At 39.7% G+C, this 24,229-nt stretch overlaps 2 protein-coding genes and 1 non-coding gene across 8 annotated transcripts in view; 1 reads left to right on the top strand and 2 right to left on the bottom strand.

Moving 5' to 3' along the window:
* Positions 1-5,018, top strand: part of DIS3L (DIS3 like exosome 3'-5' exoribonuclease) — a 33,432-nt gene extending 28,414 nt beyond the window's left edge. For all 5 annotated transcript variants that reach the window (XM_044232126.1, XM_044232129.1, XM_044232128.1 and 2 more), the window contains 6 exons: positions 87-620; positions 2,000-2,154; positions 2,256-2,434; positions 3,569-3,714; positions 4,411-4,585; positions 4,673-5,018. In XM_044232126.1, the coding sequence (XP_044088061.1) occupies positions 87-620; positions 2,000-2,154; positions 2,256-2,434; positions 3,569-3,714; positions 4,411-4,585; positions 4,673-4,981 (1,498 nt within the window). In that variant the 3' untranslated portion in view covers positions 4,982-5,018. The remainder of the gene's footprint in view (positions 1-86; positions 621-1,999; positions 2,155-2,255; positions 2,435-3,568; positions 3,715-4,410; positions 4,586-4,672) is intronic.
* A 1,668-nt stretch (positions 5,019-6,686) lies between these two features.
* Positions 6,687-23,892, bottom strand: TIPIN (TIMELESS interacting protein). Of its 2 annotated transcripts, XM_044230427.1 has the most exons (9): positions 23,819-23,870; positions 22,555-22,707; positions 20,988-21,128; positions 20,785-20,863; positions 20,291-20,366; positions 16,318-16,440; positions 16,025-16,088; positions 9,378-9,584; positions 6,687-7,305 (listed from the first exon to the last, which is right to left on the bottom strand). In XM_044230427.1, exons 3-9 carry the CDS (start codon positions 21,118-21,120, stop codon positions 7,124-7,126), a joined length of 864 nt encoding a protein of 287 aa, XP_044086362.1. In that variant the 5' UTR covers positions 21,121-21,128; positions 22,555-22,707; positions 23,819-23,870; the 3' UTR covers positions 6,687-7,123. The 2 variants fall into 2 exon arrangements, with proteins under 2 accessions (XP_044086362.1, XP_044086364.1); XM_044230429.1 differs by lacking the exon at positions 22,555-22,707 and having other exon boundaries at positions 23,819-23,892.
* Positions 15,007-15,140, bottom strand: LOC122894744. The gene has a single exon (XR_006381816.1).
* Positions 23,893-24,229: the final 337 nt, after the last annotated feature.

The raw sequence follows: 24,229 nt of genomic DNA, 5'->3' as shown, positions 1-24,229 counted from the left end.
CATTTCTTTTAAGTTACATTTAGGGTCTATTCTACTTGCTTCAAAAATGGAAGACTTGAATAATGTCTGTGTTACTGGTTTTATAGGTATGCCGTAAGTGTCATATGGGAATTGGATAAAACCTCCTATGAAATTAAGACAGTGTGGTACGGCAGAACCATTATTCGATCAGCATACAAACTGTTTTATGAAGCAGCCCAGGAACTGCTGGACGGAAACTTCCACATTGTTGATGATATTCCAGAATTCAGAGACTTGGATGAGAAGAGCAGACAAGCCAAGCTAGAGGAGTTGGTGTGGGCCATTGGAAAGTTGACTGAAATAGCGCGCCACATCCGGGCTAAGCGAGACCGTTGCGGGGCCCTGGAATTAGAGGGGGTAGAGATTCGTGTTCAGCTGGATGAAAAAAAGAACATCCATGACCTCATCCCCAGGCAGCCCCTGGAAGTCCACGAGACGGTGGCTGAATGCATGATCTTGGCCAACCACTGGGTAGCCAAGAAGATCTGGGAGAGTTTCCCTCATCAGGCCTTGTTGCGCCAACACCCTCCTCCACAGCAGGAGTTTTTTTCTGAACTGCGAGAATGTGCTAAAGCAAAAGGCTTCTTCATAGATACACGGTAACTCCTCTCTTGTGGGGGCAGAGGAATGGAGGGAGTGCGGTACACTTATTTATCTTATAGTAGTTCCTAAAATGGGACAGCCAGATCTTTGACCAAAAATAGAAAACTTCTTGGCTCTCTGCATTTACTACAATGTAGGTATAGAGATTAAAATTAAAAGAAGTTTATTTAGGCATAATTTTGATCCACTACAATTTGTGATGCAGACAGAAGTAAGGAACCTGTTGCTCCTGGTTTAATTTCATAGACCCCTTTGGCATCTACCAAGAAGTAATCCTGTTTATTTCAGTGCTTTAAAAATGCAACTTATCTTTGAGGCAACATCCTAAAATACCACACTACATTTAAAAATAAATGTAGACCATCCCTTCATAGAATGAGACATTTTTATCCCTCCTCCAGAAGAAAAGATTTTCCCTATTGAAAATGCTGTACGGGGTTGGCTCAGTTAGTAGAGCATGTGACTTTTTTTTTTTTTTTAAAGATTTTATTTATTTATTTGATAGAGACACAGTGAGAAAGGGAATACAAGCAGAGGGAGTGGGAAAGGGAGAAGCAGGCTCCCCACCGAGCAGGGAACCTGATGCGGGGCTCGATCCCAGGACCCTGGGATCATGACCTGAGCTGAAGGCAGACGCTTAACGACTGAGCCACCTGGGCACCCCTGTTAGTTTCACTTTTAATATTCTATATTTCTGGGTTTTAAAGATTATTTGAGTAAATAAGCAATATTCCCTGTCCCTTTCTCTTTTAAAAAAAAGGGACTGCACCTCAGGTTTGGTTTAGTTCTGTTTTTTAAGTCCCTCTGGCTCAGTAATTCTTTTTTTTTTTTTTTTTAAGATTTTCTTCATTTATTTGACAGAGATCACAAGTAGGCATGGAGGCAGGCAGAGAGAGAAGAGGAAGCAGATTCCCTGCCAAGCAGAGAACCCGATGTGGGGCTCGATCCCAGGACCCTGGGATCATGACCTGAGCTGAAAGCAGATGCTTTAACCCACTGAGCCACCCAGGTGTCCCTGGCTCAGTAATTCTTGATTTCCAAAAAGTCCATTCTTTGATCTGTAAGGGATGTTTCACATTAAGCATATTAGGAAATCAGTTCCACAAAAGTATTTGACACCTACTATGTGCTGGGCATTAACCTAACCACATAGGTATCAGTACATGGTTCTTAACTACTTTGGAAATATTATTTAAAATTATACACTTTCTTTGTTTCAACCTTAAAAGCAGACTAGATTTCTGTAGTTGAAAAGAGTTGCATCTAAAATGGATCCAAAATAAAATTTCTTCAGAATGAAAGATTGCCCTTAGAGTATTGACTTGCACATTGTTGCTGGAGACTAAATAAAGGTCTTTCGGGTTTTTTTTGTCAGGTCCAATAAAACACTGGCTGATTCTCTGGATAATGCGAATGACCCCAACGATCCCATCGTAAACAGACTGCTGCGATCCATGGCCACGCAGGCCATGTCTAACGCACTGTATTTCTCTACTGGGTCGTGTGCGGAGGAAGAGTTCCATCATTATGGTGAATGATAGCATTCTTTTGTGTGGCTATAACCTTGAGCAGGTCATTTAAAAAGTATTTTTTGTTGTTGTTGATTTCCATCTTTTGGTTTCTTTTTGAAGGCCTTGCATTAGATAAATATACTCACTTTACATCTCCGATAAGAAGATACTCAGATATCGTAGTACACCGATTGCTGATGGCAGCCATTTCAAAAGATAAGAAAATGGAAATTAAGGACAATTTGCTCAGCAGCAAAGATCTTGAGGAATTATGCAGACATATCAACAACAGAAACCGAGTAAGAAGGGATTTTAAGTTCTCTTCCATCACCTCTTTTGCTAAGAGAGTACCAGCTTTATTTTGTGATGGAATGAAGAGCCATATAGTCTAGCACATTAAATTCTAGCATTATTCTACCCAAGGAAATAAGGTGAAAAATTGTAATGTCTCTTGTGTTGCTCTCAATATTTACAGATGTTACAAAGTCATTTAATGTGGGTTTAGGAGATTTGACAATAGGTCAGATGTTTTTCCCAAAACAGGACTGTAAATGCATCATCATCATCATCTCACCACCCAAAGATAGCCATTATTCACTATTCCAGACCGTAATTTTTATGTATGACAAATAGGGTAGCATACCTGCTCTCTGAAATCTTTTGCGCTTGACACATCTGTGACTGACAACATCACCTCAGAGTAATGACAGGTTTCTTTTAGAAGCTGCTTTGTATTTTATTTCCTATTGTTGGCTAGTGGCTACAATATTGTACAGCATAGAAGAGAGCATTTGGTGATACAGAAAAATTGGAAACTACCTCAATATTTAATACAATTTTTGTATCTTGTATTCTAGTTCACTGCTGTGCAGTATTATAGTCACTAGCCATGTAGGCTAGTGTTCCATTCTGCCCAGATTCTGTTGGGCAGCACTGTTGTCCTGGGCAACCCAGTTGACATCCTTCCTTGTATATACACCTTACAGACTTCTCAGACAGTTGCCCAGATTGCTGACTCAGAAGGTGTGCACAAGTAAATCTTCGGTGCATTTGACCAAATTGCCCTCCAGGATAGCAGTAGTAATTTATACTTGCACCAGCAGGATTGTGGTAGGACAGACAAAATGAAGGGGAGGCATGGATTCAGATACTTTCCTGTCTGAATGAACTGTAAACAGAGTCTAAGTCACATGTTATTTTCTTAAAGAATTAATTTTCTAAAGGACATTTTTAGGCAATGTTTGCTGGATGGTTAAACTCCCACAAAACTGATTGAATTCATGATAGGGAAGAATATTTGTATTAATACTTACCAATACTTTAGTAAGTCCAGCCTTTTTAAAGACGTCGTTTCTGTGGGAGTATGAATTCTGCGTTTCCCCTGGAGATGACCGGGTGCTTTAGCCTGCTTTGGGTTGTGCTGCTTCTTCCAGGCAGCCCAGCATTCTCAGAAGCAATCTATGGAGCTCTTCCAGTGCATGTATTTTAAAGACAAAGACCCAGAGAATGAGGCACGTTGCATATCTGATGGGGTTATATATTCAATTAGAACAAATGGCGTACTCGTATTTATACCAAGGTATGTTACATCTAACATAATAGTTTTTAAGAAATCATAGTTATAATAGGGGCACCTGGCTGGCTCAGTTGGTTTAAATATCTGCTTTCAGTTTGTGTCATGATCTCAGGGTCCTGGGATCGAGCCCTGAGTTGGGCTTCCTGCTCAGTCAGGAGTGTGCTTGTCCCTGTCCCTGTGCCCTTACCCCCACTGTACTCATGGTCTCTATCAAATAAGATCTTAAAAAAAAAAAAAAGAAATTATAGTTAAATTAGTATAGAACACAAAGACTGTGTCAGATGTAACGTTAAAATATAACAACTATTTGTAGGTACAGATGTACATACAGTAAGAGAATAATGCACTATAAAAGTATAAAAAGGAGGGGCACCTGGATGGCTCAGTCAGTTAAGCATCCGACTCAATCCCAGCTCAGGTTGTGATCGTAGGGTCCTAAGTTCAAGCCCTATGTTGGGCTCCTACTTAAAAAAAATTATAAAAGATTAGCATCTAGTACATCTGTGTTAGTGTTAAGTAAGACAGGATTTTACTTCCTTATTTAGCAAAATAGTTTTCCACCTGCTCAGTGAAATATTTGGAGGTGAGAGGAAAAGTTGGTTTTAATCTAGAATAAAAACTAGCATTCTAGATGGAGGGTACAAGATTTGTATACTGAGAATACATTATCTCTGGATTTTTATTCTGGCAATGATTCAGGTTTGGAATTAAAGGTGCCGCTTATCTAAGAAATAAAGATGGTTTGGTGATCTCGTGTGGCTCAGACAGCCGTTCTGAATGGAAACCAGGATCTCTTCAACGATTTCAAAACAAAATCACCTCTACCACAACAGGCGGGGAGTCTGTTACGTTCCATTTGTTTGACCATGTAACAGTAAGTCCGTATTTACATTAAGTCTTGCTTTCAGTGTCATGTATGAAGAATGAGATTTGGTAACATGTCTTTTCTTCTCTGTGATAGGTGAGAATATCCGCACAGGCCTCCCGTTGCCATTCTGATACAATCAGGCTTGAAATAATAAGCAATAAACCATACCTGATACCTGATAAAGAACTTTTTCATCAGAGTTCCCTCTTGTTAAAGAGTGATTTAGTGAAGGAAGTAACTAGATCTGTGGAGGAGGCTCAGCTTGCTCAAGAAGTCAAAGTAAACGTCATTCAGGAAGATTATCAGAAATACTGTCAAACAAAGGGAAGAAGCCTATACACACTCCTGGAGGAGATAAGGGACCTAGCTCTCCTGGATGTGTCCAACAGTTATGGAATGTGAAATACTTTTTGCTTCATTAAAAGAACTGTTTTGTGAACACTTTCAACCTTCTTTTTAATATTAACATCTAATGTTCTTTGTCACCTAATGTTCTAGTCATTTGGGATTCAGTCAATAGTTCAAGACGTAGAACATTTTCTCATCATTTATTAGAGTTGCATTAAAGAGCAGTTAGGTCCCTGTGGAAACTGATTTTTCAGAAGTGGATAGATCATGACGGGTGACTCTACAGATTGTCAGTCTCTTTTTAATAAATCCAGAATTGATTTTTCATTAGCTTATCTCAAATCCATTCTTCCAAAATAACTTAATTTTTCTAGTAACAGCTACTCTGGGCCATTTGGATCCTAGGCCCCTCTGACAGCTTTCAGATTAACTTTTCAGGTTGTCTTCAGGTTAAGACTTAGTTCGGTCCACCTACTCACTTCAAAATTCCTATTTTATGTGACTCAAACGTCCCCTGCTGTCCCCATACCAGTTGTGGATAAAGCACAGGGAATGGGGTGGAGTGCAGAGGTAAGTAAGGTCTGTTTCCTCAAACTTCCCCTTTCCACCCTCTCATTTTTCTGAGTACTCCTTGGATGGAGCTGCACTGGCCTTGCCCTTGTGGAAGACTTGTTATTTTGCCAGTGTATCCCACTGCTGGAAAAAAAAAAACTTTTAGTCCTCCACCAGGTCAGTCCCCAGCCAGCCAGAGGCCCCCTCACCCCAGCCCATATGTTCTTGTGCTCAGCTTCTGGTTTTCAGCCCAACCATCCTTGTCACCCTCCATCACCAGCAGAAGTCAGCAAACCTGATAGCATTAAGATGCCTGCGTGTCCCCACTTCACAGATAAAGCCACTTTAGCAGCATCACTGTGCCAGTCTCACACACAAAAAGCAGCCTTCACGTGGCACCTGGCTGGCTCAGTTGGTGAAACATGCGACTCTGGATCTCGGGGGTTTAAGTTTGAGCCCCACTGTGTGTAGAGATTACTTTAAAAAATAAAATCTTAAAGAAGGAAAAAAAGCAACCTTCCCATCTCCTAGTTTGTAAAAACTAGCTTTGCCTTTCCTTGTTGCCCATCGGAATCTGCCATGAACTAGACCTTTAAACTTGGTTGTCAACGTGTTACTTCATCTGTAATTCACTCCTCCACCAGGCTGATAAACTCAGGCAGGAAAAACTCCAATGAGATCTTCTCACCATCTGGCCGTAATACTCCTAACCTCGTATTTGCCATTCCCAAGTCTTTCATATTTCCTAGGATTTCCATTTCTGTATCATTATTGAACATGTCCTTCCCAGTGTGGATCCTCCTAGGTGTTCTGTGTTCCCCATGATGCTTTGCAAGTTTCTCCCACTTGTCGGTAAGGTACCAAAGAGCATCTGAACTCCCCTAGAATGGACAGGCGCAGGCCAGGCAATACAGCTGCCTTTCAGGTGACCCTTTTAAGTATTAAGTTTCTCCAAACACATGTAAACACATACAGAAACCTTAAACATTTTACCAAAAGTATAAATTGCACAACTAAATAGCAATAAGAAACTTTCATAAAGTCTCTAGAGACAGTCTATAAGATTCCTTTTTTTTTTAAGATTTTTATTTATTTATTTGACACTCAGAGATCACAAGTAGACAGGCAGGAAGAGAGAGAAGGAAGCAGGCTCCCCACTGAGCAGAGAGCTCGATGCGGGGCTTGATCCCAGGACCCTGGGATCATGACCTGAGTCAAAGGCAGAGGCTTTAACCCACTGAGCCACTCAGGTGCCCCTAAGATTTCTTTTTGTTAATGGACATTAATACTTATTATACATTTACATCTCAAAATCCCCAATTTAGTGAAAACGACATTCAATGGCACTCCAGCAGCAGCAGGTGCTTCTTAACTACTAATCGCTTTTATAAGGTCAAATCTATATAAAAATAAACATTAAATAAATAGGCTCAACTAAAGAAACAAGTATAAATACCAAAAATACTATATTTTAAACAGGAATCTGTGAAAGTCTTACTACATAAGAATTTTCACTCCAAGTAGACAAAATACATACTAATCTAAAACTTAGAGGGTAAGAAGTTAATAGATTTTCTCTTAGTTGAAGCCTATCCAATCTCAGTAACATTTCTGGAGAAAACATAAAGTTAATGACTATACATTTTAAAAGGAATGGTCCAGCTGTGTTGTCTCTGTTTTTAATTCGTCCTCTTCATTTACAGTATTGGCAGCAGCAGCAGCATCATGTGGATTATCTAGAATGTCTTTGTTAAATCCAGCCAATGACTCCTCTTGATCCTCATCTGTATTAACTTCTTCCGTGGTCTGTGTATTTATTAACAAGTCTAAAAGAGAAATCATCATTATTACTCATTATAAGCACCTGATCCAATCTTACCTGATAAATACAAATCTCTCCACAAACTTTTCTCAGTGGAAATGAAATCTATGATCACTTTCTTCCAATAGTCACCTGTATAGATGTATAAAGTTCATTCAAAAATGCAAGTCTTGAAAGGCAAGTCTTGAAAGGTACCAAACTCAAACTCTTGAATTGTACCCAAATGCAACTGTTCTCTTTCAAAAATCGCAGCTATTAGAGGAAAATTTTTAAAAATCAAGTGCTCTTAACAGCATTACATCAAAGTGATCTCTAGCAAAGAAAATTTAGGATCCTTATTTCTATTTGGACAAATTTTAAAGTAATACATTATAAATAGAAGATGGGCCTTAAAATGCTTATTGCCAGGTATACTTTGATAATGACAGCAAAGGAACTGCCATCAATGATAGTGGATCTTCATGTCATTTTTCACCTGGTAGTAATAAAATACCCATTTGTAAAGCTGAAGATTAAATTCATTTTAATTGGAAAGAATAACAATGTAGTCACATTAATTTTCACTTTCACTTGTGAATTTCATATCATCTTGGGTGAAACTTGTTTTATAACATGGTATCTTCACTATTTAACCATAATTCTTATTTTTCCATTTCAAAAGGAAAACTACATTGGAAATGGAAAAAGACATGCAGTTTGCTTCACTCAAAACCAATCTGGATTATTTTTAAATGTAGTTTTAATAATCTTGTCTAGTTTCCAAACTCACAGTTTGTTTTAAAAACAGCAAATTTTAAGTTTTAAAAAGAGAAGAGACTGCATCAGATAAGCAAACTGACAGCTAAGTGACACAATACAATAAAAATTAAGGACCTATTTAAGTCACAGCAAATGGCTCTAAAATCCTCAAAAGGTGCAGAAGGCATTTTATAGGTTTAGAAAAGTACCATAATAATTAATGTTCAAAATTACGATCCTAAAGATAAAATATGGGGTCCCTGGGTGGCTCAGTTGGTTAAGTGTCTGCCTTTGGCTCAGGTCATGATCCTAGGGTTCTGGGATCCAGCCCTGAGTTGCAGCAGGGATCCTACTTCTCCTCATGCCCCTCCTCTCCTTGTGTTCTCTCTCTCAAATAAATTTTTAAAATCTTCAGGCGCCTGGGTGGCTCAGTGGGTTAAAGCCTCTGCCTTCGGCTCAGGTCATGATCCCAGGGTCCTGGGATGGAGCCCCTCATCCGGCTCTCTGCTCAGCAGGGAGCCTGCTTCCTCCTCTCTCCCTGCCTACTTGTGATCTCTGTCTGTTAAATAAATAAAATCTTAAAAAAAAAAAAAAATTTTTAAGTCTTTAAAACAAAAGTGGGGGGCACCTGGGTGGCTCAGTGGGTTAAAGCCTCTGCCTTCAGCTCAGGTCATGATCTCAGGGTCCTGGGATCGAGCCCCGCATAGGGCTCTCTGCGTGGCAGGGAGCCTGCTTCCTCCTCTCTCTCTCTGCCTGCTTCTCTGCCTACTTGTGATCTCTGTCTGTCAAATAAATAAATAAAATCTTTAAAAAAAAAAGAAAAAGGGGGCGCCTGGATGGCTCAGTGGGTTGAAGCCTCTGCCTTCAGCTCAGGTCCTGGGATCTAGCCGCATCGGGCTTTCTCCTCAGCAGGGAGCCTGATTCCTCCTCTCTCTCTGCCTACTTGTGATCTCTGCCAAATAAATAAATAAAATGTTTTAAAAAAATAAAATCTTAAAAAAATATAAAGATAAAATACGTGTCACACACTTTAAGGAGTCAGGGAAGAAGAAAGATTCAAAATCAAGATGAAGGGATTAAAATAATTTTTAAAGCAGTCCCCAGCTATCCAGAAAACCATCTTAGACTTGTTTATTCTTTGAGGATTCCAGATAGCTCACATACACACACACATAGATACACACATGCGTGTGCTCTTTCTCAAATGTATATAAATTTAATACATCAGATTTTCCTATTCCTAGAGGCATTTTATCTTGCAGATAGTAGAAAAGTTAAAATTTCTAACATGCCCTTGATATATTAATGGTAGCACATAAAACCCAGCATAAAATTTACCATTTCCAAGGGACTGACTATTACTCAATAGCTTTGCCTGCCTTCTTTCCAAGGCCAGTTGTTTATTTCTCTCAATTCTCTGTTGTTGTTCTTCTGTTAGGCTTCTACTTGACTCAGAAGCAAAATTCTCACTTCCCAGTGAGTTTGTCGAGAAGGGATCTAATTGGGTAGCTGTTACGTCATGGCCATGATCTTCTCCTTCTTCATCTGCAGTAGAAATGAAAGTTACTACATCTGTGGTTAGAAAAAAAGCTTAGGGCGCCTGGGTGGCTCAGTGGGTTAAGCCGCTGCCTTCGGCTCAGGTCATGATCTCAGGGTCCTGGGATCGAGGCCCGCATCGGGCTCTCTGCTCAGCAGGGAGCCTGCTTCCTCCTCTCTCTCTGCCTGCTTGTGATCTCGCTCTGTCAAATAAATAAATAAAATCTTAAAAAAAAAAATTAAAAAAAAAAAAAAAAAAAAAAAAAGCTTAATGCAGCTATTAGTTAAAAGCCAGTTTAAAGTAACAAGGTGCCAGAACTGAACAAACTGTTTCTTCAAATTGTTCTGGGAGAATGTTCTAAATACTGATGATCCTTGAACAGAGGACTTAGGGATGCCGACCCCCAGCACAGTCAAAAATCCAGAGAACGTCTGTGTCCCTGAAGCGTAACTACTAATAGCCGACTATTGACCACAATATGAATAACATAGTCAATTAACACATATTATCTATATTATATGTACATATATACTGCACTTTTCAAGTAAGCTAGAGAAAAGAAAATGTTATTAAAGCATAAGGAAGAGAAAATACATTTACAGTACTGAACCATAAGAAATCTGTAAGTAGACCTGCTCAATTCAAACCCATGTTTTTCACGGGGTCACCTGTATGTGCCTGATTCAAGCAAGTAAAAGGGAATACTTATGAATCATTCTAAAGAGACAAGTAAAATGGAAATACTAGTTTTAAAATATGCATGAACAGGGGCACCTGGGTGGCTCAGTGCATTGAGCCTCTGCCTTCGGCTCAGGTCATGATCTCAGGGCCGTGGGATCAAGCCCTGCATCGTGCTCTCTGCTTGGCAGGGAGCCTGCTCCCCCCCACCACCCTCTGCCTACTTGTGATCCCTCTCCGTCAAATAAATAAGTAAAATCTTAAAAAAAAAGTTCTTAGTTATGATTAGAAAATACGTTCTGAAAAAAAAATTTTTTTTTCTGCTTGGGCTAATGAACTTAGAATCCAAACCATATTCTTGCTTTACATTAAACAAAAACATTTTAATAGCTTGCTATAGTGTCTATATAGCACAGTAATAATTTTATATAAGCTATTTTTTAATAGGGTAAAACTAAGACACAAAGTGAAAAAGGAGGGGTGCCTGGCTCAGGCGGAGCATGTGACTCTTGATCTTGAGGTTGAGTTTGAGACCCACAGTGTAGAAATTACTTGAAAATAAAATCTTTCCCAAAAAGTGAAAGAAATATTTAAAGATTTATAGACAGATTTCCACATTAATTAAAAAACAAAACAGGGGCGCCTGGGTGGCTCAGTGGGTTAAGCCGCTGCCTTCGGCTCAGGTCATGATCTCAGGGTCCTGGGATCGAGTCCCGCATCGGGCTCTCTGCTCAGCAGGGAGCCTGCTTCCTTCTCTCTCTCTGCCTGCCTCTCCATCTAATCACATCTCTCCATGTGATTTCTCTCTGTCAAATAAATAAATAAAATCTTTAAAAAAAAAAAACTGTGCTTTCTACATTAGGCCTATAAATTAGGCCTAATAAATTCTTAAAGCCCTATATGCCAGTTATCTCCAAGTAGGATGCCCCTAAAATGAACCACAATGGTATAAAAAGTAAATATTGCATCTTTCATTTTTATGTAAGGATTCAGAAAAACTGCTGAACTAACTTAAAGACAGGCAGTGACAAACTGTCATTTATCCATATGACAGGTACAGTGTGGCCTGGATGCTACCTTAAAAGCAGACAGCTCCATGCTGCAGAAGGGCAGGGCAGGACAGCTGGGCCCTCACTTGTTTTTTAAATTTCAGCATACTGTGAAATACAGCTAATTCTGATCACCCATTTAAGCAAACTGCCTAGTTGTAACACCAAAACAATCCCAATAAAATGCACAAGTGGTAGCTTAAAAAGGGTTTTGCAAAATAACAATACATAAAGAGATGGTAGACAGAAAATAGAGACACAAGCAAGAACTTCACACAAGCACTTCACCTTCTCCCTACATCATTCACATTACAGGGTTAAAGGAAAAAAAAAAGATAACGTCATCTGATCTGACGAGTGGACAAAAACAAACAAACCCCAAAACATATCAACACCACTATTTGAAATACGAATTTACACACACTAACCTTGTCCTATGTGTATACTGTGCCTTAAGGTATTAGTTAATGTAAAAACCATCACAACTAGCAAAAAAATTAAAACTGAAGACAAACCTACATAATTATTCTGGTGAGGTTTAAAAATCCTATGATATTAGGGCGCCTGAATGGCTCAGAGGGTTAAAGCCTCTGCCTTTGGCTCAGGTCATGATCCCAGGGTCCTGGGATGGAGCCCCCACATCGGGCTCTCTCCTTGGCGGGGTACCTGCTTCCTCTTTTCTCTCTCTGACTGCCTCTCTGCCTACTTGTGATCTCTCTCTGTCGAATAAATAAATAAATAATCTTTTTAAAAAAATCCTATGATACTTGATTTTACAACCAAATCCTTTAGAGGTTTCTTCCTTAACAGTGAAAGAAAAAGCAATACACTTGTCCTTCCTGACATAGAAAAAAAAAAATGTAGCAAGAAACTAAGATGCATTCCTTTGTCAGGAAATATTGATGGTATACAGGGAGAAAACACTGCTAGAGAAATTAAACAAGTATTAGAACCAATTATGCAATACTGGGGTTTCTACTGTGCTTCACCTTACAAGGTGTACAGGATCCCAAATGAATAAGAATGATATACATAAAGAACTACTGTTTTGTGAGCCATGGAAGGAAAGATCTCTTCAACAGTAAATGGCCTCCTTAATACAATATTTTATGGAAAACCAGTGTGAACATAACCACTGATGAAGCTCTGACTGATAAAAATGGGGTTAAAATTTTTTGAAATTCCCTCACTGCAACATTAGCAGGCACGCAACTGTGGCAAAGAAACCTAAGATAAATAGTCAGTGTGCTAGAGGATGCCATCATTTTAGCACACATAAACCAACAGATAAGCAAATACACAATAATTGAAAGGAAGTAAGTACTATGGGGTAAAAAAGGATAGGGAATCAGGACTGGGAGTGGGAGTACGATTTTAATAGTGTAGTCAGGGAGACTTCACTGAGTTGACTTTTGAGCACAATTTGAAGGGGGTAAGAGAGCCATGTAGACTTGGGGGTGGGAAGGAGGACGAAGGAGGTGTTCAAGGCAGAGTAAGAATGCAAAAGCCTTAAGACAAAAATGTGCCTGGGAGGTTCGAAGAATAGCTAGGAGGCAAGTAGTCACTAAAGCAATATGAGTGGGGAACTGTAAAAGATACAGTCAGAGAGGCAAGGAAGATAGGGTAAGGAGTAGATACTGTAGGGCCAAGAAGGCATTGTGAGGATTTTGGCTTTTGCTCTGGGTGAAATAAGGAGCCACTATAGGGCTCTAAGCAGAGGAGTTACAGGACTATATATATGCCAAAAATATTAAAATTTAGCCCCTGATTGACTTTTAAGAAAACTGATTGAAAAAAGGTAGATGATAACTTGCTTGTGAACTTCAACAAGAATCCTTGCATTAGTGAATGGGATGGGAAAATGTTAAGTGCCATTAATGATACTCCACTTCTATCTGGATGAATCTTAGTAAGATAAAACTAAGATTTGTTGAGGGGAGACTATATCTACCACACCTTCAAATCATCAATCAGGCTATCAGCCCAAAATTTTGGAGGAAAGAAAATATTCCAAAGAGCATTAAGTTATATTGTTCTCACTTTAAAACATCATGGTAATAATGTTCTAGTGAGAATTAAAATGTGCATTATTGGGAGCATGGGTGGCTCAATGGGTTAATGGCTCAGGTCATGATCTCAGGGTCCTGGGATCAAGCAGCACATTAGGCTCCACACTCAGCAGGGAATGTGCTTCTCCCTTTTCCTCTGCCCCTCCCCCGGCTCATGCTCACTCATGCTCGCTCTCTCAAATAAATAAAATCTTTTTTTAAAAAATGTGTTATTTATCATGTCAGTAGTGCATGTATTATAAAAATAAATAAAATGCTCAAAACACTTTTACTGTTGTAGTACCTTATCCAAAAGATCTGAAGACCATTCTCTTAGGATACAGAGAAGACAGATTCAACAACAAACAAGGCTGTGTGACAGAGGCCTCTTCTAAGTACCCAGTATTTCAGCAAGCCCATAATCCCATCAATAGTCCCATTAATTTATTGCCTCTGCACAAATGAGTCCCTCTCTCCAAAATCACTTTTGTCTGAACTCTCCTGCTTATCATTCAAAGTACTTGTGATTTGTCCTCTGTGAGGACTGCTTTCCCCTCCCCTGGGTAAAAGCAACTATGCTCTCCTTTGCGCCTAATCCTGTGCCCTGTTTCTAATTTCAGCACCTATCAGAATGGAGGTGATGTTATATCTCACTCACCCACTAGTCTGATAGCCCATGAACCAAGGGGTCTGATCTTATTCATCTTTTTTTTTTTTTTTAAAGATTTTATTTATTTGACAGAGAGAGAGATCACAGGTAGGCAGAGAGGCAGGCGGGGGTGGGGGCTGCAGGCTCCCTGCTGAGCAGAGGGCCCAGTGCAGGGCTTGATCCCAGGACCCTGAGATCATGACCTAAGCTGAAGGCAGAGGCTTAACCCACTGAGCCACCCAGGTGCCCCTTATTCATCTTTATCCCTGAAACACTAGCACACACTATGCCCCTCAAAAACTCCTACCAAATAAACTACCTGACCCAGCGGTATGTGCTGTGGAATTTAGATACTAATTCCTTCCATACACCAAATCCTATCCCACAGATACATACCATATCTTACCAAAATATTAAATCTTGGATTATATGAATCACAATTTTTCATTTTTTTAAATTGGATTTCAGTTGATTAGTGTATTTTCTGAATTCTAACACTGAAATTCTAACAATTTCAAAACTAAAAATGAATCAATCATTTTTCATTTTTCAAATGTATTTTCATAAAAGCTATTTAATGTTAAAAATCTTTTTTAAAGAGATTCTTTTAAAAAAAATTTTTTTAACATATAATGTATTATTTGCCCCAGGGGTACAGGTTTCTAAATCATCAGGCTTACACACTTCAGAGCACTCACCACAGCACATACCCTCCCCAATGTCCATAACCCCAATCACCCTCTCCATAACCTCCCTACCCCCAGCAACCCTCAGTTTGTTTTGTGAGATTAAGAGTCTCTTATGATTTGTCTCCCTCCCAATCATGTTTCATTTTCTCTTTCCCTACCCCCCAAACCCCCACTTTGCCTCTCAAATTCCTCATATCAGAGATCATATGATAACAATTTTTCATTTTTAATAGCAACTTATAAATAACTTGGGGGGATTCTGCAGGGAGCCTGTATTTTCTACCACATCTATTAAAAGTTTAAAAAACAAAAATAAACATGTATGGAGCCATCGCACAGAGAATCTGATAACTATACAGACCCTGTCGGCAGGAACCATGTTTTAATGTGTGTGACTACCTATGGTCGCACTGTACAACTAACAAATGCAACCAGTACCAGGAACAGTCACACAGGTCTTACGGAAGACCTACAGAGATCTTCCTCAACTAAAAATGGGGTTACGTCCTGATAAGCCCTCATCAGTTGATAGTAGTAAGTCAAAATGGATTTAATATACCTCACCTACCTTAAACGTGCTCAGAACACTAACATTACCCTAGTTAGGCAAAATCATGCAACATAAAGACTGTTTAATAATACAGTGTTGAATATATCATGTAATTTATGGAATACTGTACTGAAGGTGGAAAACACAGTGGTTGTATGGGTACAATATGGTTGTCAGTTTATCGGTGGTTTGCCCTCATGTGTGGCTGCTCCTGCCCCACATCACAAGAGTATCACAGCACATATGCTAGCCTGGGGTGGGGGTGGGGGGGAATCAAAATCTGAAATTCTAAGTATGGTTTCTAGTGAGTGTGTATCACTTCTGCACCATTATAAAGTCAAAGAATCATAAGTCAAACCACTGTTAAGTTGGGGACCATCTATGTACAGGATCTATACTCTTAAGAGAAATGTAAACTATTTCCCCATCAAATTATGCTAATTCCCCAGAGCCACTTTTAATGGTGTGTATGAATATGAACTAGTGTCATTTATTTTCATTAACCAAGCACTACAAAGGATAAATGGGTATCAGTTCTCAAAGGCTCAAGTTCTATGACTAAATATATTTCTATATCTCTTAATGGCACTGTAGGCATATCTTTAAGAAACAAGTGTCAAACAATATTCTAGATGTACCAAGGCATTTTAACTCATTCCTATTTACTATAATTATGTCTACTCAATTACTCAATATAGATGAAGAATCCAGTGCTTAATCTACCCCTGCCCCAACTAGATCTATTTCTAACAGCGAAATTGTTATAAATAAACCTGTATTCTTACCATTATTGCTAATAAAATCTTCATGTAAAATAGGCAGGTCAAGTCGAATTCGCTTTAAACAGGTCTGAAAATAAAGAGATATTTTTACATTTTCATCAGGAACACTTGGGATAAAATGAGAATTTATTCAATTCTTAGTTTCAAAAAAGTTGTTCTTCAAATAACTACTATTTTTTTCCTACCATGATAGATTTCAAAATAAAAACACCAAACAGTGACTTAGCCTCAACTAAAATCCATCCTTGGCACTATTTAGCATCATGAATGATATTCATAATAATCTCAACACCTACCTGAACTTCCTTTTTACTTCCCAGGTATTCAACTCTGTCAATAAAATCCTCAAATTGCAGCTTAGGGAATAGCCTATGTGCCCAATGCTCCATGTGTCTGATTAGCGTTTTCAAGTCTTCAGCCTGGCACATAAAAATAAAAATGCTAAATAGAAGACTCATTCTCAGAACTAACCTTGTCAGCAGATTTCAGAATTGAATAGTAATGCCAAAGTCACTGGTGTCATTTTATATTTATAAGGTTAAGAAACTTCTGAAGAAACTTTAAGAAGAAGAACTATTCATGGAGTTTAAGAGGACTGCAGTCTAAAAGTGCACTGGATATAGATTTAAAAAAAAAAACAGTAAAAAACATGATAAAAAAGATAATCATATATCTTTATATCTTTTTAAAAAAGAATTTATTTATTTATTTGAGAGAGAAAAAGAGCCCACAAGAGAGCACAAGCAGGGGGAGCAGCAGAGGAAGAGGGATAAGCAGGCTCCCTGCTGATCAGGTAGCCTGATGCAGGGCTTAATCCCAGGACTCAGGGATTATAACTTGAGCTGAAGGCAGATGGGTATCATGTATCTACTCAGAACTGTAAAGGAATATGTGAAAATAAGCTTTAATAAAATATGTCAAGATATCTTTTAGGAATAATTAACCAAAATGACAGGTCCCTAAATCATACATAGAGAACAAAGCATTGAGAATTCAAACTACAAAAATATATTCGGAAATCCCAAGGGTAAGTACAAAGACTAGCAACAACAGTTAAAATGTTTAAAAAAAAAAAAAAATGTTCTCAGGGCACAATTCCTCTTTATATATGAAATTTTAATTTAACATTTAAATTTTTAAAAGCAAAAATGAAAAACAAAGCTTAATAAACTGGACTAAGGAATAACAAAATTGCAAATTCCTGGTTTTAATGTAAAATATTTTATTCTTCTCTTAATAGGATTTTAAAGATTTATTTACTTATTTTTGAGACAGTGTATGTGAGAGATGACACTTGCTCACGAGTGGGGAGAAGGGCAGGGGGGTAGAAATCCCCAAGCAGACTCCCCAATGAGCACAGGGCCAGAGGTGGGGCTCCCTCGATCTCACAACCCTGAGAGATCATGACCTGAGTGGAAAGCAAGAGTGAGACACTCTTAACCGACTAAGCCACCCAGGTGTCCCTTAACAATATTTTAAAACAGAATAGTCAAGGGGTGCAGGTGGCTCAGATGACTCAGGTCATGACCTCAGGATCCTGGGATGGAGTCCCACATTGGGCTCTCTGCTCAGCAGGGAGTCTTCTTCCCTGCCTCTGCTTCTTCCCCTGCTTATGTGTTCTCTTTCTCTCAAACAAATAGTAATGATAAAAAAAACAGAACTGTCAAAAGCACAGGCTCTGGATCACACTGTATAGAATCAAATCTCAATCCTGCTACCTAATAGCTCTGTGACATTAAGCAAATCACTCTACTGCTGTGCCTTCTTTTTCGCGTTAAGAGAATATTTTACATACTTTGTAGGGTTATGAGAAATAAGTAATACAAGTAAAGTGCCTGACACAAAGTATACACTCAAATACTGGCTACTTTCCTGTTATCTGATCTTATCTAAGAAGGCAATGGTCAACCCGACCAGTAACTAAACATGTAATACCAACAGCATTGTGTTTGCAGCACATACATTAAAGTAATACAGAGAGGATGTGCTTTCCTTCTCATTCTGATAATAAAGGTAAGTTTATTTATTCGTATTTAACTCAATCACCTAAGATTATTTTCTAATTGTTGGGGGTAGCTGGTCAGTCACCTCACAATATCATGTTAGACCTAAGGGTCACAAGAGAAACACATAAATACACCTAAATTTATGTCCTAAGTCATACGTGGAGAAAAAAGCAGTGAGGATTCAACTCTGTGACAAAACAGGAAGAACTTCCAAGGGCAAAGCATAGAAGACTAAACAGCATAAACTCCTGGAGCTCACCCTCACCCACTGAAGAAACACAAATTTGTATCCTTCTTATAAACTCATTTATTTTAATAAAGTACTTATTATGAAAATGGTGAGGACTTCATTAAAGTCAAAGCACCAATTCATCCTTACAGCCCGAAAATTTCAACAAGGGCAATGAATTAACTGGGATGGTTTTGTATTTTGTTTTTTCTTTTTAGGTAAGCTTTATACCCAACATGGGGCTTTAACTCACAACCCCAAGATTGAGTCTCATGCTCCACTAACTGAGCCAGCTAGGTGTCCTTCTTTTTTTTTGAGATGGGTATGCTTTTAAAATATCCTGATTTACAGTTAGTTTTCTGGCAAAATAGGACAGACTTCTATTCTCTCTTCCCATCCACTGAAGCTGAGCAAAGGTACTACAATTTTTCAGCCTCCCAGCTTTAAAATCTTGGATTTTTTGTTTATAATTTTTTTTTTTTTAAGTAAGCTCTACATACAACGTGGGGCTTGTATTCACAACCCCAAGATCAGGAGTTACACGTTCTACCAACTACAACTAAGCCAGTTGGCCACTCCTCCTGGGATTATTTTTTTTACTTCTTTTTACCTCCTTATATCCAACTGCCTATAAGTACTCTACGTTGTTTATGTCTCTACTACTACCCTATCAAGCTATCTTTTTTTTTTTTTTTTAAAGATTTTATCTATCTATTTATTTGACAGACAGAGATCACAAGTAGGCAGAGAGGCAGGCAGAGAGAAGGAAGCAGGCTCCCCGCAGAGCAGAGAGCCCGACGCGGGGCTCGATCCCAGGACCCTGAGATCATGACCTGAGCCGAAGGCAGCGGCTTAACCCACTGAGCCACCCAGGCGCCCCTCTATCAAGCTATCTTGACCTTGGCTCATCTTCACCCTGGTAGTGCGACAGTATCTGAATTGCCCTCTGCTTCCAGTCTCTTCCCTCCTTCCCATTATCCTGCATACCACACTAAGATGGTGCTCACTGTTACATAACAGTACTGTAGCCAGACTACGAAAGGGGAAGTCTTAACTGTTGGCTTTGGACACTTAAACCTCTAAAATTCCCGGCATCTGGGTGGCTCAGTCACTTAAGCGTCTGCCTTCAGCTCAGGTCACGGTCCTGAGATGGAGCCCCCCATCAGGCTAAAATATCAGTGGGGAGTCTTCTTCTGCTGCTCCCCCTGCTTATGCTTGCTCTCTGTCAAATAAATAAATAAAATCTTTAAAAGAATTCTAAAATCTCATTTCCTTAACTAGATAATGGGACCAACAAACCTACCCCACAGGTTTGAGAATATATTTGAAAATACTTCATGAACTGCAAAGCTCTATAAAGATATCTGCAAAAAATTATATCTACACTCTACATTATTCAAAGATAAGAGACTTTTAGGGGTGCCTGTGTAGCTCAGTCAGTTAAGCTATGCCTCTTAATCTCAGCCCAGGTCTCAATCTCAAGGTCATGAGTTCAAGCCCCATATTGGGGGCTCCCAATTTTAAAAATAAGAGAGATAAGAGACTTATCTTTAAAAAAAAGGGAGAAAGATAAGAGACTTTTAAAATATACACTTAGACAGTGATCAACAGTTCTTAAATGTCTTCATTTTTCAACTTAAATGATGCCTATTATGAATTAGACACATATGACAAGATATGTGTCATATTTTGGGGACATGTAACTGATACAAGTCAAGTCCTTGCTCTCCTGAAGCCTAAAATTGCTCTTTCAGGTGACTAAGTCAATTTCATTCCTAGGAATTATAAAGTACAAACTCAAAATTTACAGACTTAGATGTGATTTTCCAAAGCCATAGAGTGGCAAAAATGAGACTATAAGACTTGTTTTCTCACTCTTAAAGCAGGGCCCTTTCCACTACATCTTAGCTTCTCAAGAGATATGATAAAAGATAGTATCTTTGAAACATTCTAAGATTCCTCAGAACATGATAATGGGCCCACAGTTCTACTGATATTTGAAAGAACAAAGAATAAAAATCAGACAATTCTTACCTCATGACCTTTACCTTTGAATTTCACCTTATCAAACACATGCCTTAATGCTGGAAGCCCTCTCTCTGAAATTAATCTGTGAAGAGAAATATGTTCTAAATTTCAAGTTTTCTAGAACCACCAAGGCCAAAACAAAACCATTATTATCCACTGAACTGAAAAACAAAAGTGCCTGGCTGCTTCAGTCGGCTTAACATCCAACTCTTGATTTCAGCTCAGGTGATGATCTCAGGGTCCTAAGATCAAGCCCCACAATGGGATCCACGCTCAATGGGGAGTCTGCTTGAGAGTCTCTCTCTCCTGCTCCCTCTGCACCCCCATCACTCTCTCAAATAAATAAATAAATAAATAAATCTTTAAAAGAAAAAAAGGACAAATAACTAAACTCCAAATCATACCAACTGAAAGTTTTTTATATAAGGGGTAAAAAACATAATGTGAAAGAAAAAAAAAAAAAAAGAAAAAAGAAATGTTTAGGGAAATAGTAAATGTACCTCTGAGCATCCAGCTTGGGTATATTCCGTTTAACTGTTCTCTTTGGAGGTACAGGAACAGGTACTCCTCTCCCTGACTCTGGTGAAATACACCAAGATTTAATATTACTTAAATAATTTAAGCCTCATTTATAAAATGTATCATTTCTATGCTAATAGATGGATAACTGAACATAGGCACTTTCTTGGAACTCTATAAAGACCTTCATCAGGTTCAGTTCCTTCACCATCTTCTCTCTGTGGAGAGGCTGGAGGTGGAAAAGGAGGAAAAGTTTCATCTTCTACATGCTCATAATCTGGTAGGTCAATCAAGCCATTCTCCTGTGGCTCCAGCATCTTCTCCTCTACAGGAAAGAAAAAATAAACATATTTATTCATCCAAGTAGTCTCCCTATTACACAGTTAAGTTCTACCTGCAGCAAAATGCATGTGTTTCCATCAGTTAAACACATCATGAAAAGAAGTGGAGACTGGTTACAGGGAAAAAGATACTGGTTTAGAAATCAGAAGTGAGTTCTAACTAGACCCTATCACCCAGTAACTGCATGATTTTCAGCAAATCATTTCCCCTCAACTGTTGAGTCTCCCCTCAGAGGGCTTCAAACTATGGTTCAAATGGGTGTGAGAGAGACAGGGTTCAGGTACCCCACCCCCACTTTAAACAGAGCAGCTTTTTAAAAAATCTGTTTACAAATTCATCTTTTAGTTAAGGTTTCCTGTGAGAGAGGGAAATAATCCTAAGGCCGATAAAATGAAAGAACCCTTTTCAGTACCATCAAACTTGACAACATCTAACACTTCTGATCAGTTCCTTTCTCCTTTTTCTGGAAAGGTATTTTTGTTGGTTTCTGAAACACAGCACTTATTTGGTTTCCTCCCTTTCTGAACACTGCTCCTAGAATCTTCTGTGCAGATCCATCTTCCCCTAACCTGTTCAGTAGGTATTCAAGACTCCATCAGAGGCCCTCTTCACTTCTTTATGTGCATGGTTTTAATAATCATTGATAGATGAATATTTATCTCTAGTTTTTTATCTCTACTCTAGGCATCAAATCTGAGCTCCAGATCCCTATATCTCTTTTTACAGCTCTTCAATTTCTCAAAGGCAACTATATCATCTCATGTACAAAACCAAACTTCTAAATTTTCCTAATTCAGTGAGTGACATCTATACATCCATGCAAGTAAGAGAACTATAAATCACCCCTGATACCTCCTTCCCCATCCATCCTACTTATCCTGTCCATTTTACTTCCTAAGCATCAGTTAAGTCTTTCCATTTCTCCCTATCTCCACAACCACTTCCTAACATTCCTTCTTTTCGTTACTCCGTTACTCATAACCACTTCTGCCTTTTTCAAACCATTCTCCATAATATACTAGACTAAGGCTCTGGAAGTGTAAAGCCAATCACATTACCACTTAGCTTAAATATTTCAATGGGTTCCTACTGCTCTTGGGCTAATGAGAAAAACGCCAAAGCTCTGCTTGGTTTAGCACCTTCCTACTTCTCCAGCCTCACTTCAAACAACTCTTCATGCTCTTTTCTTTATCGTGAAAGAGCTATATCCCTCAGGCCATGGGAATGGGAAAAAATGGGGGAAAAGTCCATTGCTAAGGTTGTTTCTTATCTTGAAGGCTCTTCCCAGACTCCTTGTCTCTTTCAGATCTCAACTCTCACGTCCTCAGATAAGTCTACCCCAATTTCCCTGAATTAAATCTCCTATAATAAGCATTCAAAGTACCAAGTACCAATTTCATGGCACTTACCCAGTTTCAATATTATTTTCCATTTCTGTGATTATTTGACTGTTTGTCTTCCATACTAGACTGCAGCTCTAAAAAGGCAAAGACCAGGTGAGTCTCTTTGTGCTCCACCACTGTATCCCCAAAGCTGGTATACAGCAGGTGCTCCACAAATACCTGTTGAGTGAAGGAATAAAGATTCCAAAGCTTCCCTCAAACTGTAAAACTACTAGAGCTAAATGATCCCTAAAATCTCTCCAATTCTAAATTTCCATGACCACAGATACAAAAACAAACAAACAAACAAACAAACAACTATCAACTCCTGATGATGACCCACCTTTTATCTTCAACTAAGGCTCAATAACCATAGATTTTCAAAATTGGAAAGGCAATTAGAGGTTACATAATCTAAAGTAGCTTCCTAGCTACACTAAGTATAGTCAGGTTAAGTTTGATCCTAGTCAAGTTTCTTTGGGAAGAAATGGGGTTCACACTTTTGAGAACAGGGAGCCGTGAGTTTGATGGCAGAGCACAAACTATATTAAGTGTAGCAAGATGCAGCGTAAGGAATTGGCCAAGCATGAGGGTGGCGTTTGTCAGTAAACTGGGTGTGAATAAGGCTGCTCTCTGATCTTTCACTTCTTGACGGTGGTTGCATTCTGTTTTTAGACACTGATGAAATTCTCTTAGCTTCCCCGTTCTGGTCCTCAAACTCTCAAAGGAGTCAAGGTAACAAGGAAATTTAATACCCAAACTCCCAATTCGTCCCCAGACCCTTAAGGGGTCCAATGTCCAACTTCATCCAAATTATCAAAACAGTAGCCTGTGTCGAAAGGGGATGACTCCATGTCCTCCTTTGCCAGCCACCCTAAAACCACTCTGCCACTCTATCTCCCTTCTCCACCCTTCCCATCCCCGCTGCCTTAGTTTCCCTTCAACTTCATTCATCCATTCATCCCACATTTACAGGACGCCTTCTATGTTTAGAGGCGCCCGGACATAAGGTAGCCCGAGACGTAGAGGTGGACTGACGACGCACATTCCCTCCCGTTACAGGGCTGAGTTCGGCGAGAGGCGGACCCGAAGGAGAAACGACAGGGAGAAGTGCCCGCCCTCTTCCCCACAGGTCGCGGCCTCTCCAGTCCCCCTCTGTCCCGGTCCGTCGCAGTCTTCTCCAAGCTCCACACTCCCACCCCGCGACGCCCCAGCACCCCTGCTCTCCCGCCCCCCTCGCTCCACCACCGCTCCCCACAGGCCCTCTGCTGGCCCGCGTGCCCGCTCTCACCTCACGCTCGCTGCGGCGGCCACTGCGCGGGGCTAGACGCGGCCCCCAAACCGCGTTGATCGCGAGATTCTAGAGAACGCGCCGCGAGAAGGGCCTCCGAGTTTGGCGCCAAATCTGCGCAGGGCTTGGGCGGAGCCCGCGGGACCCGCCTACCCGCCCCGCCCCAGGTGCCGCCCGCTCGCGTTGGTCCCCGCCTTTCCGGGGTCCCGCCTTCCCACCGCGCCGCGCCCCCAGCTTCCGCCTTCCGGAATTCTTTAGAGGAGGTGGACTTTACTTACTTCAAGCTCATTATTTGTTACTCTCTAGGAAGTTGAGAGTTTGGGGAGGGGTTTGTTTTCTAGAAAACTAGCTTGTGGATGGAGCAGAGAGAATAGAGCCGAAAGAATTTGGTAAGAAACTACCGATTCTTAC

Source organism: Neovison vison, chromosome 13, assembly GCF_020171115.1.
Source record: "Neovison vison isolate M4711 chromosome 13, ASM_NN_V1, whole genome shotgun sequence".
NCBI lineage: Eukaryota > Metazoa > Chordata > Mammalia > Carnivora > Mustelidae > Neogale > Neogale vison.
The sequence above is the reverse complement of the archived record's forward strand: the minus strand, read 5'-3'. Positions and strand labels throughout refer to the sequence as shown.

Coding starts and splice junctions, on each gene's coding strand:
- TIPIN (XM_044230429.1), bottom strand. CDS start 21,120: ATGCTGGAGCCACAGGAGAATGGCTTGATTGACCTACCAGATTATGAG. Junction 16,441..20,290: donor TCAAAGGTAAAGGTCATGAG/GTAAGAATTGTC, acceptor TTTATGTGCCAG/GCTGAAGACTTGAAAACGCT. Junction 9,585..16,024: donor AGATTTTATTAGCAATAATG/GTAAGAATACAG, acceptor TTTCTACTGCAG/ATGAAGAAGGAGAAGATCAT.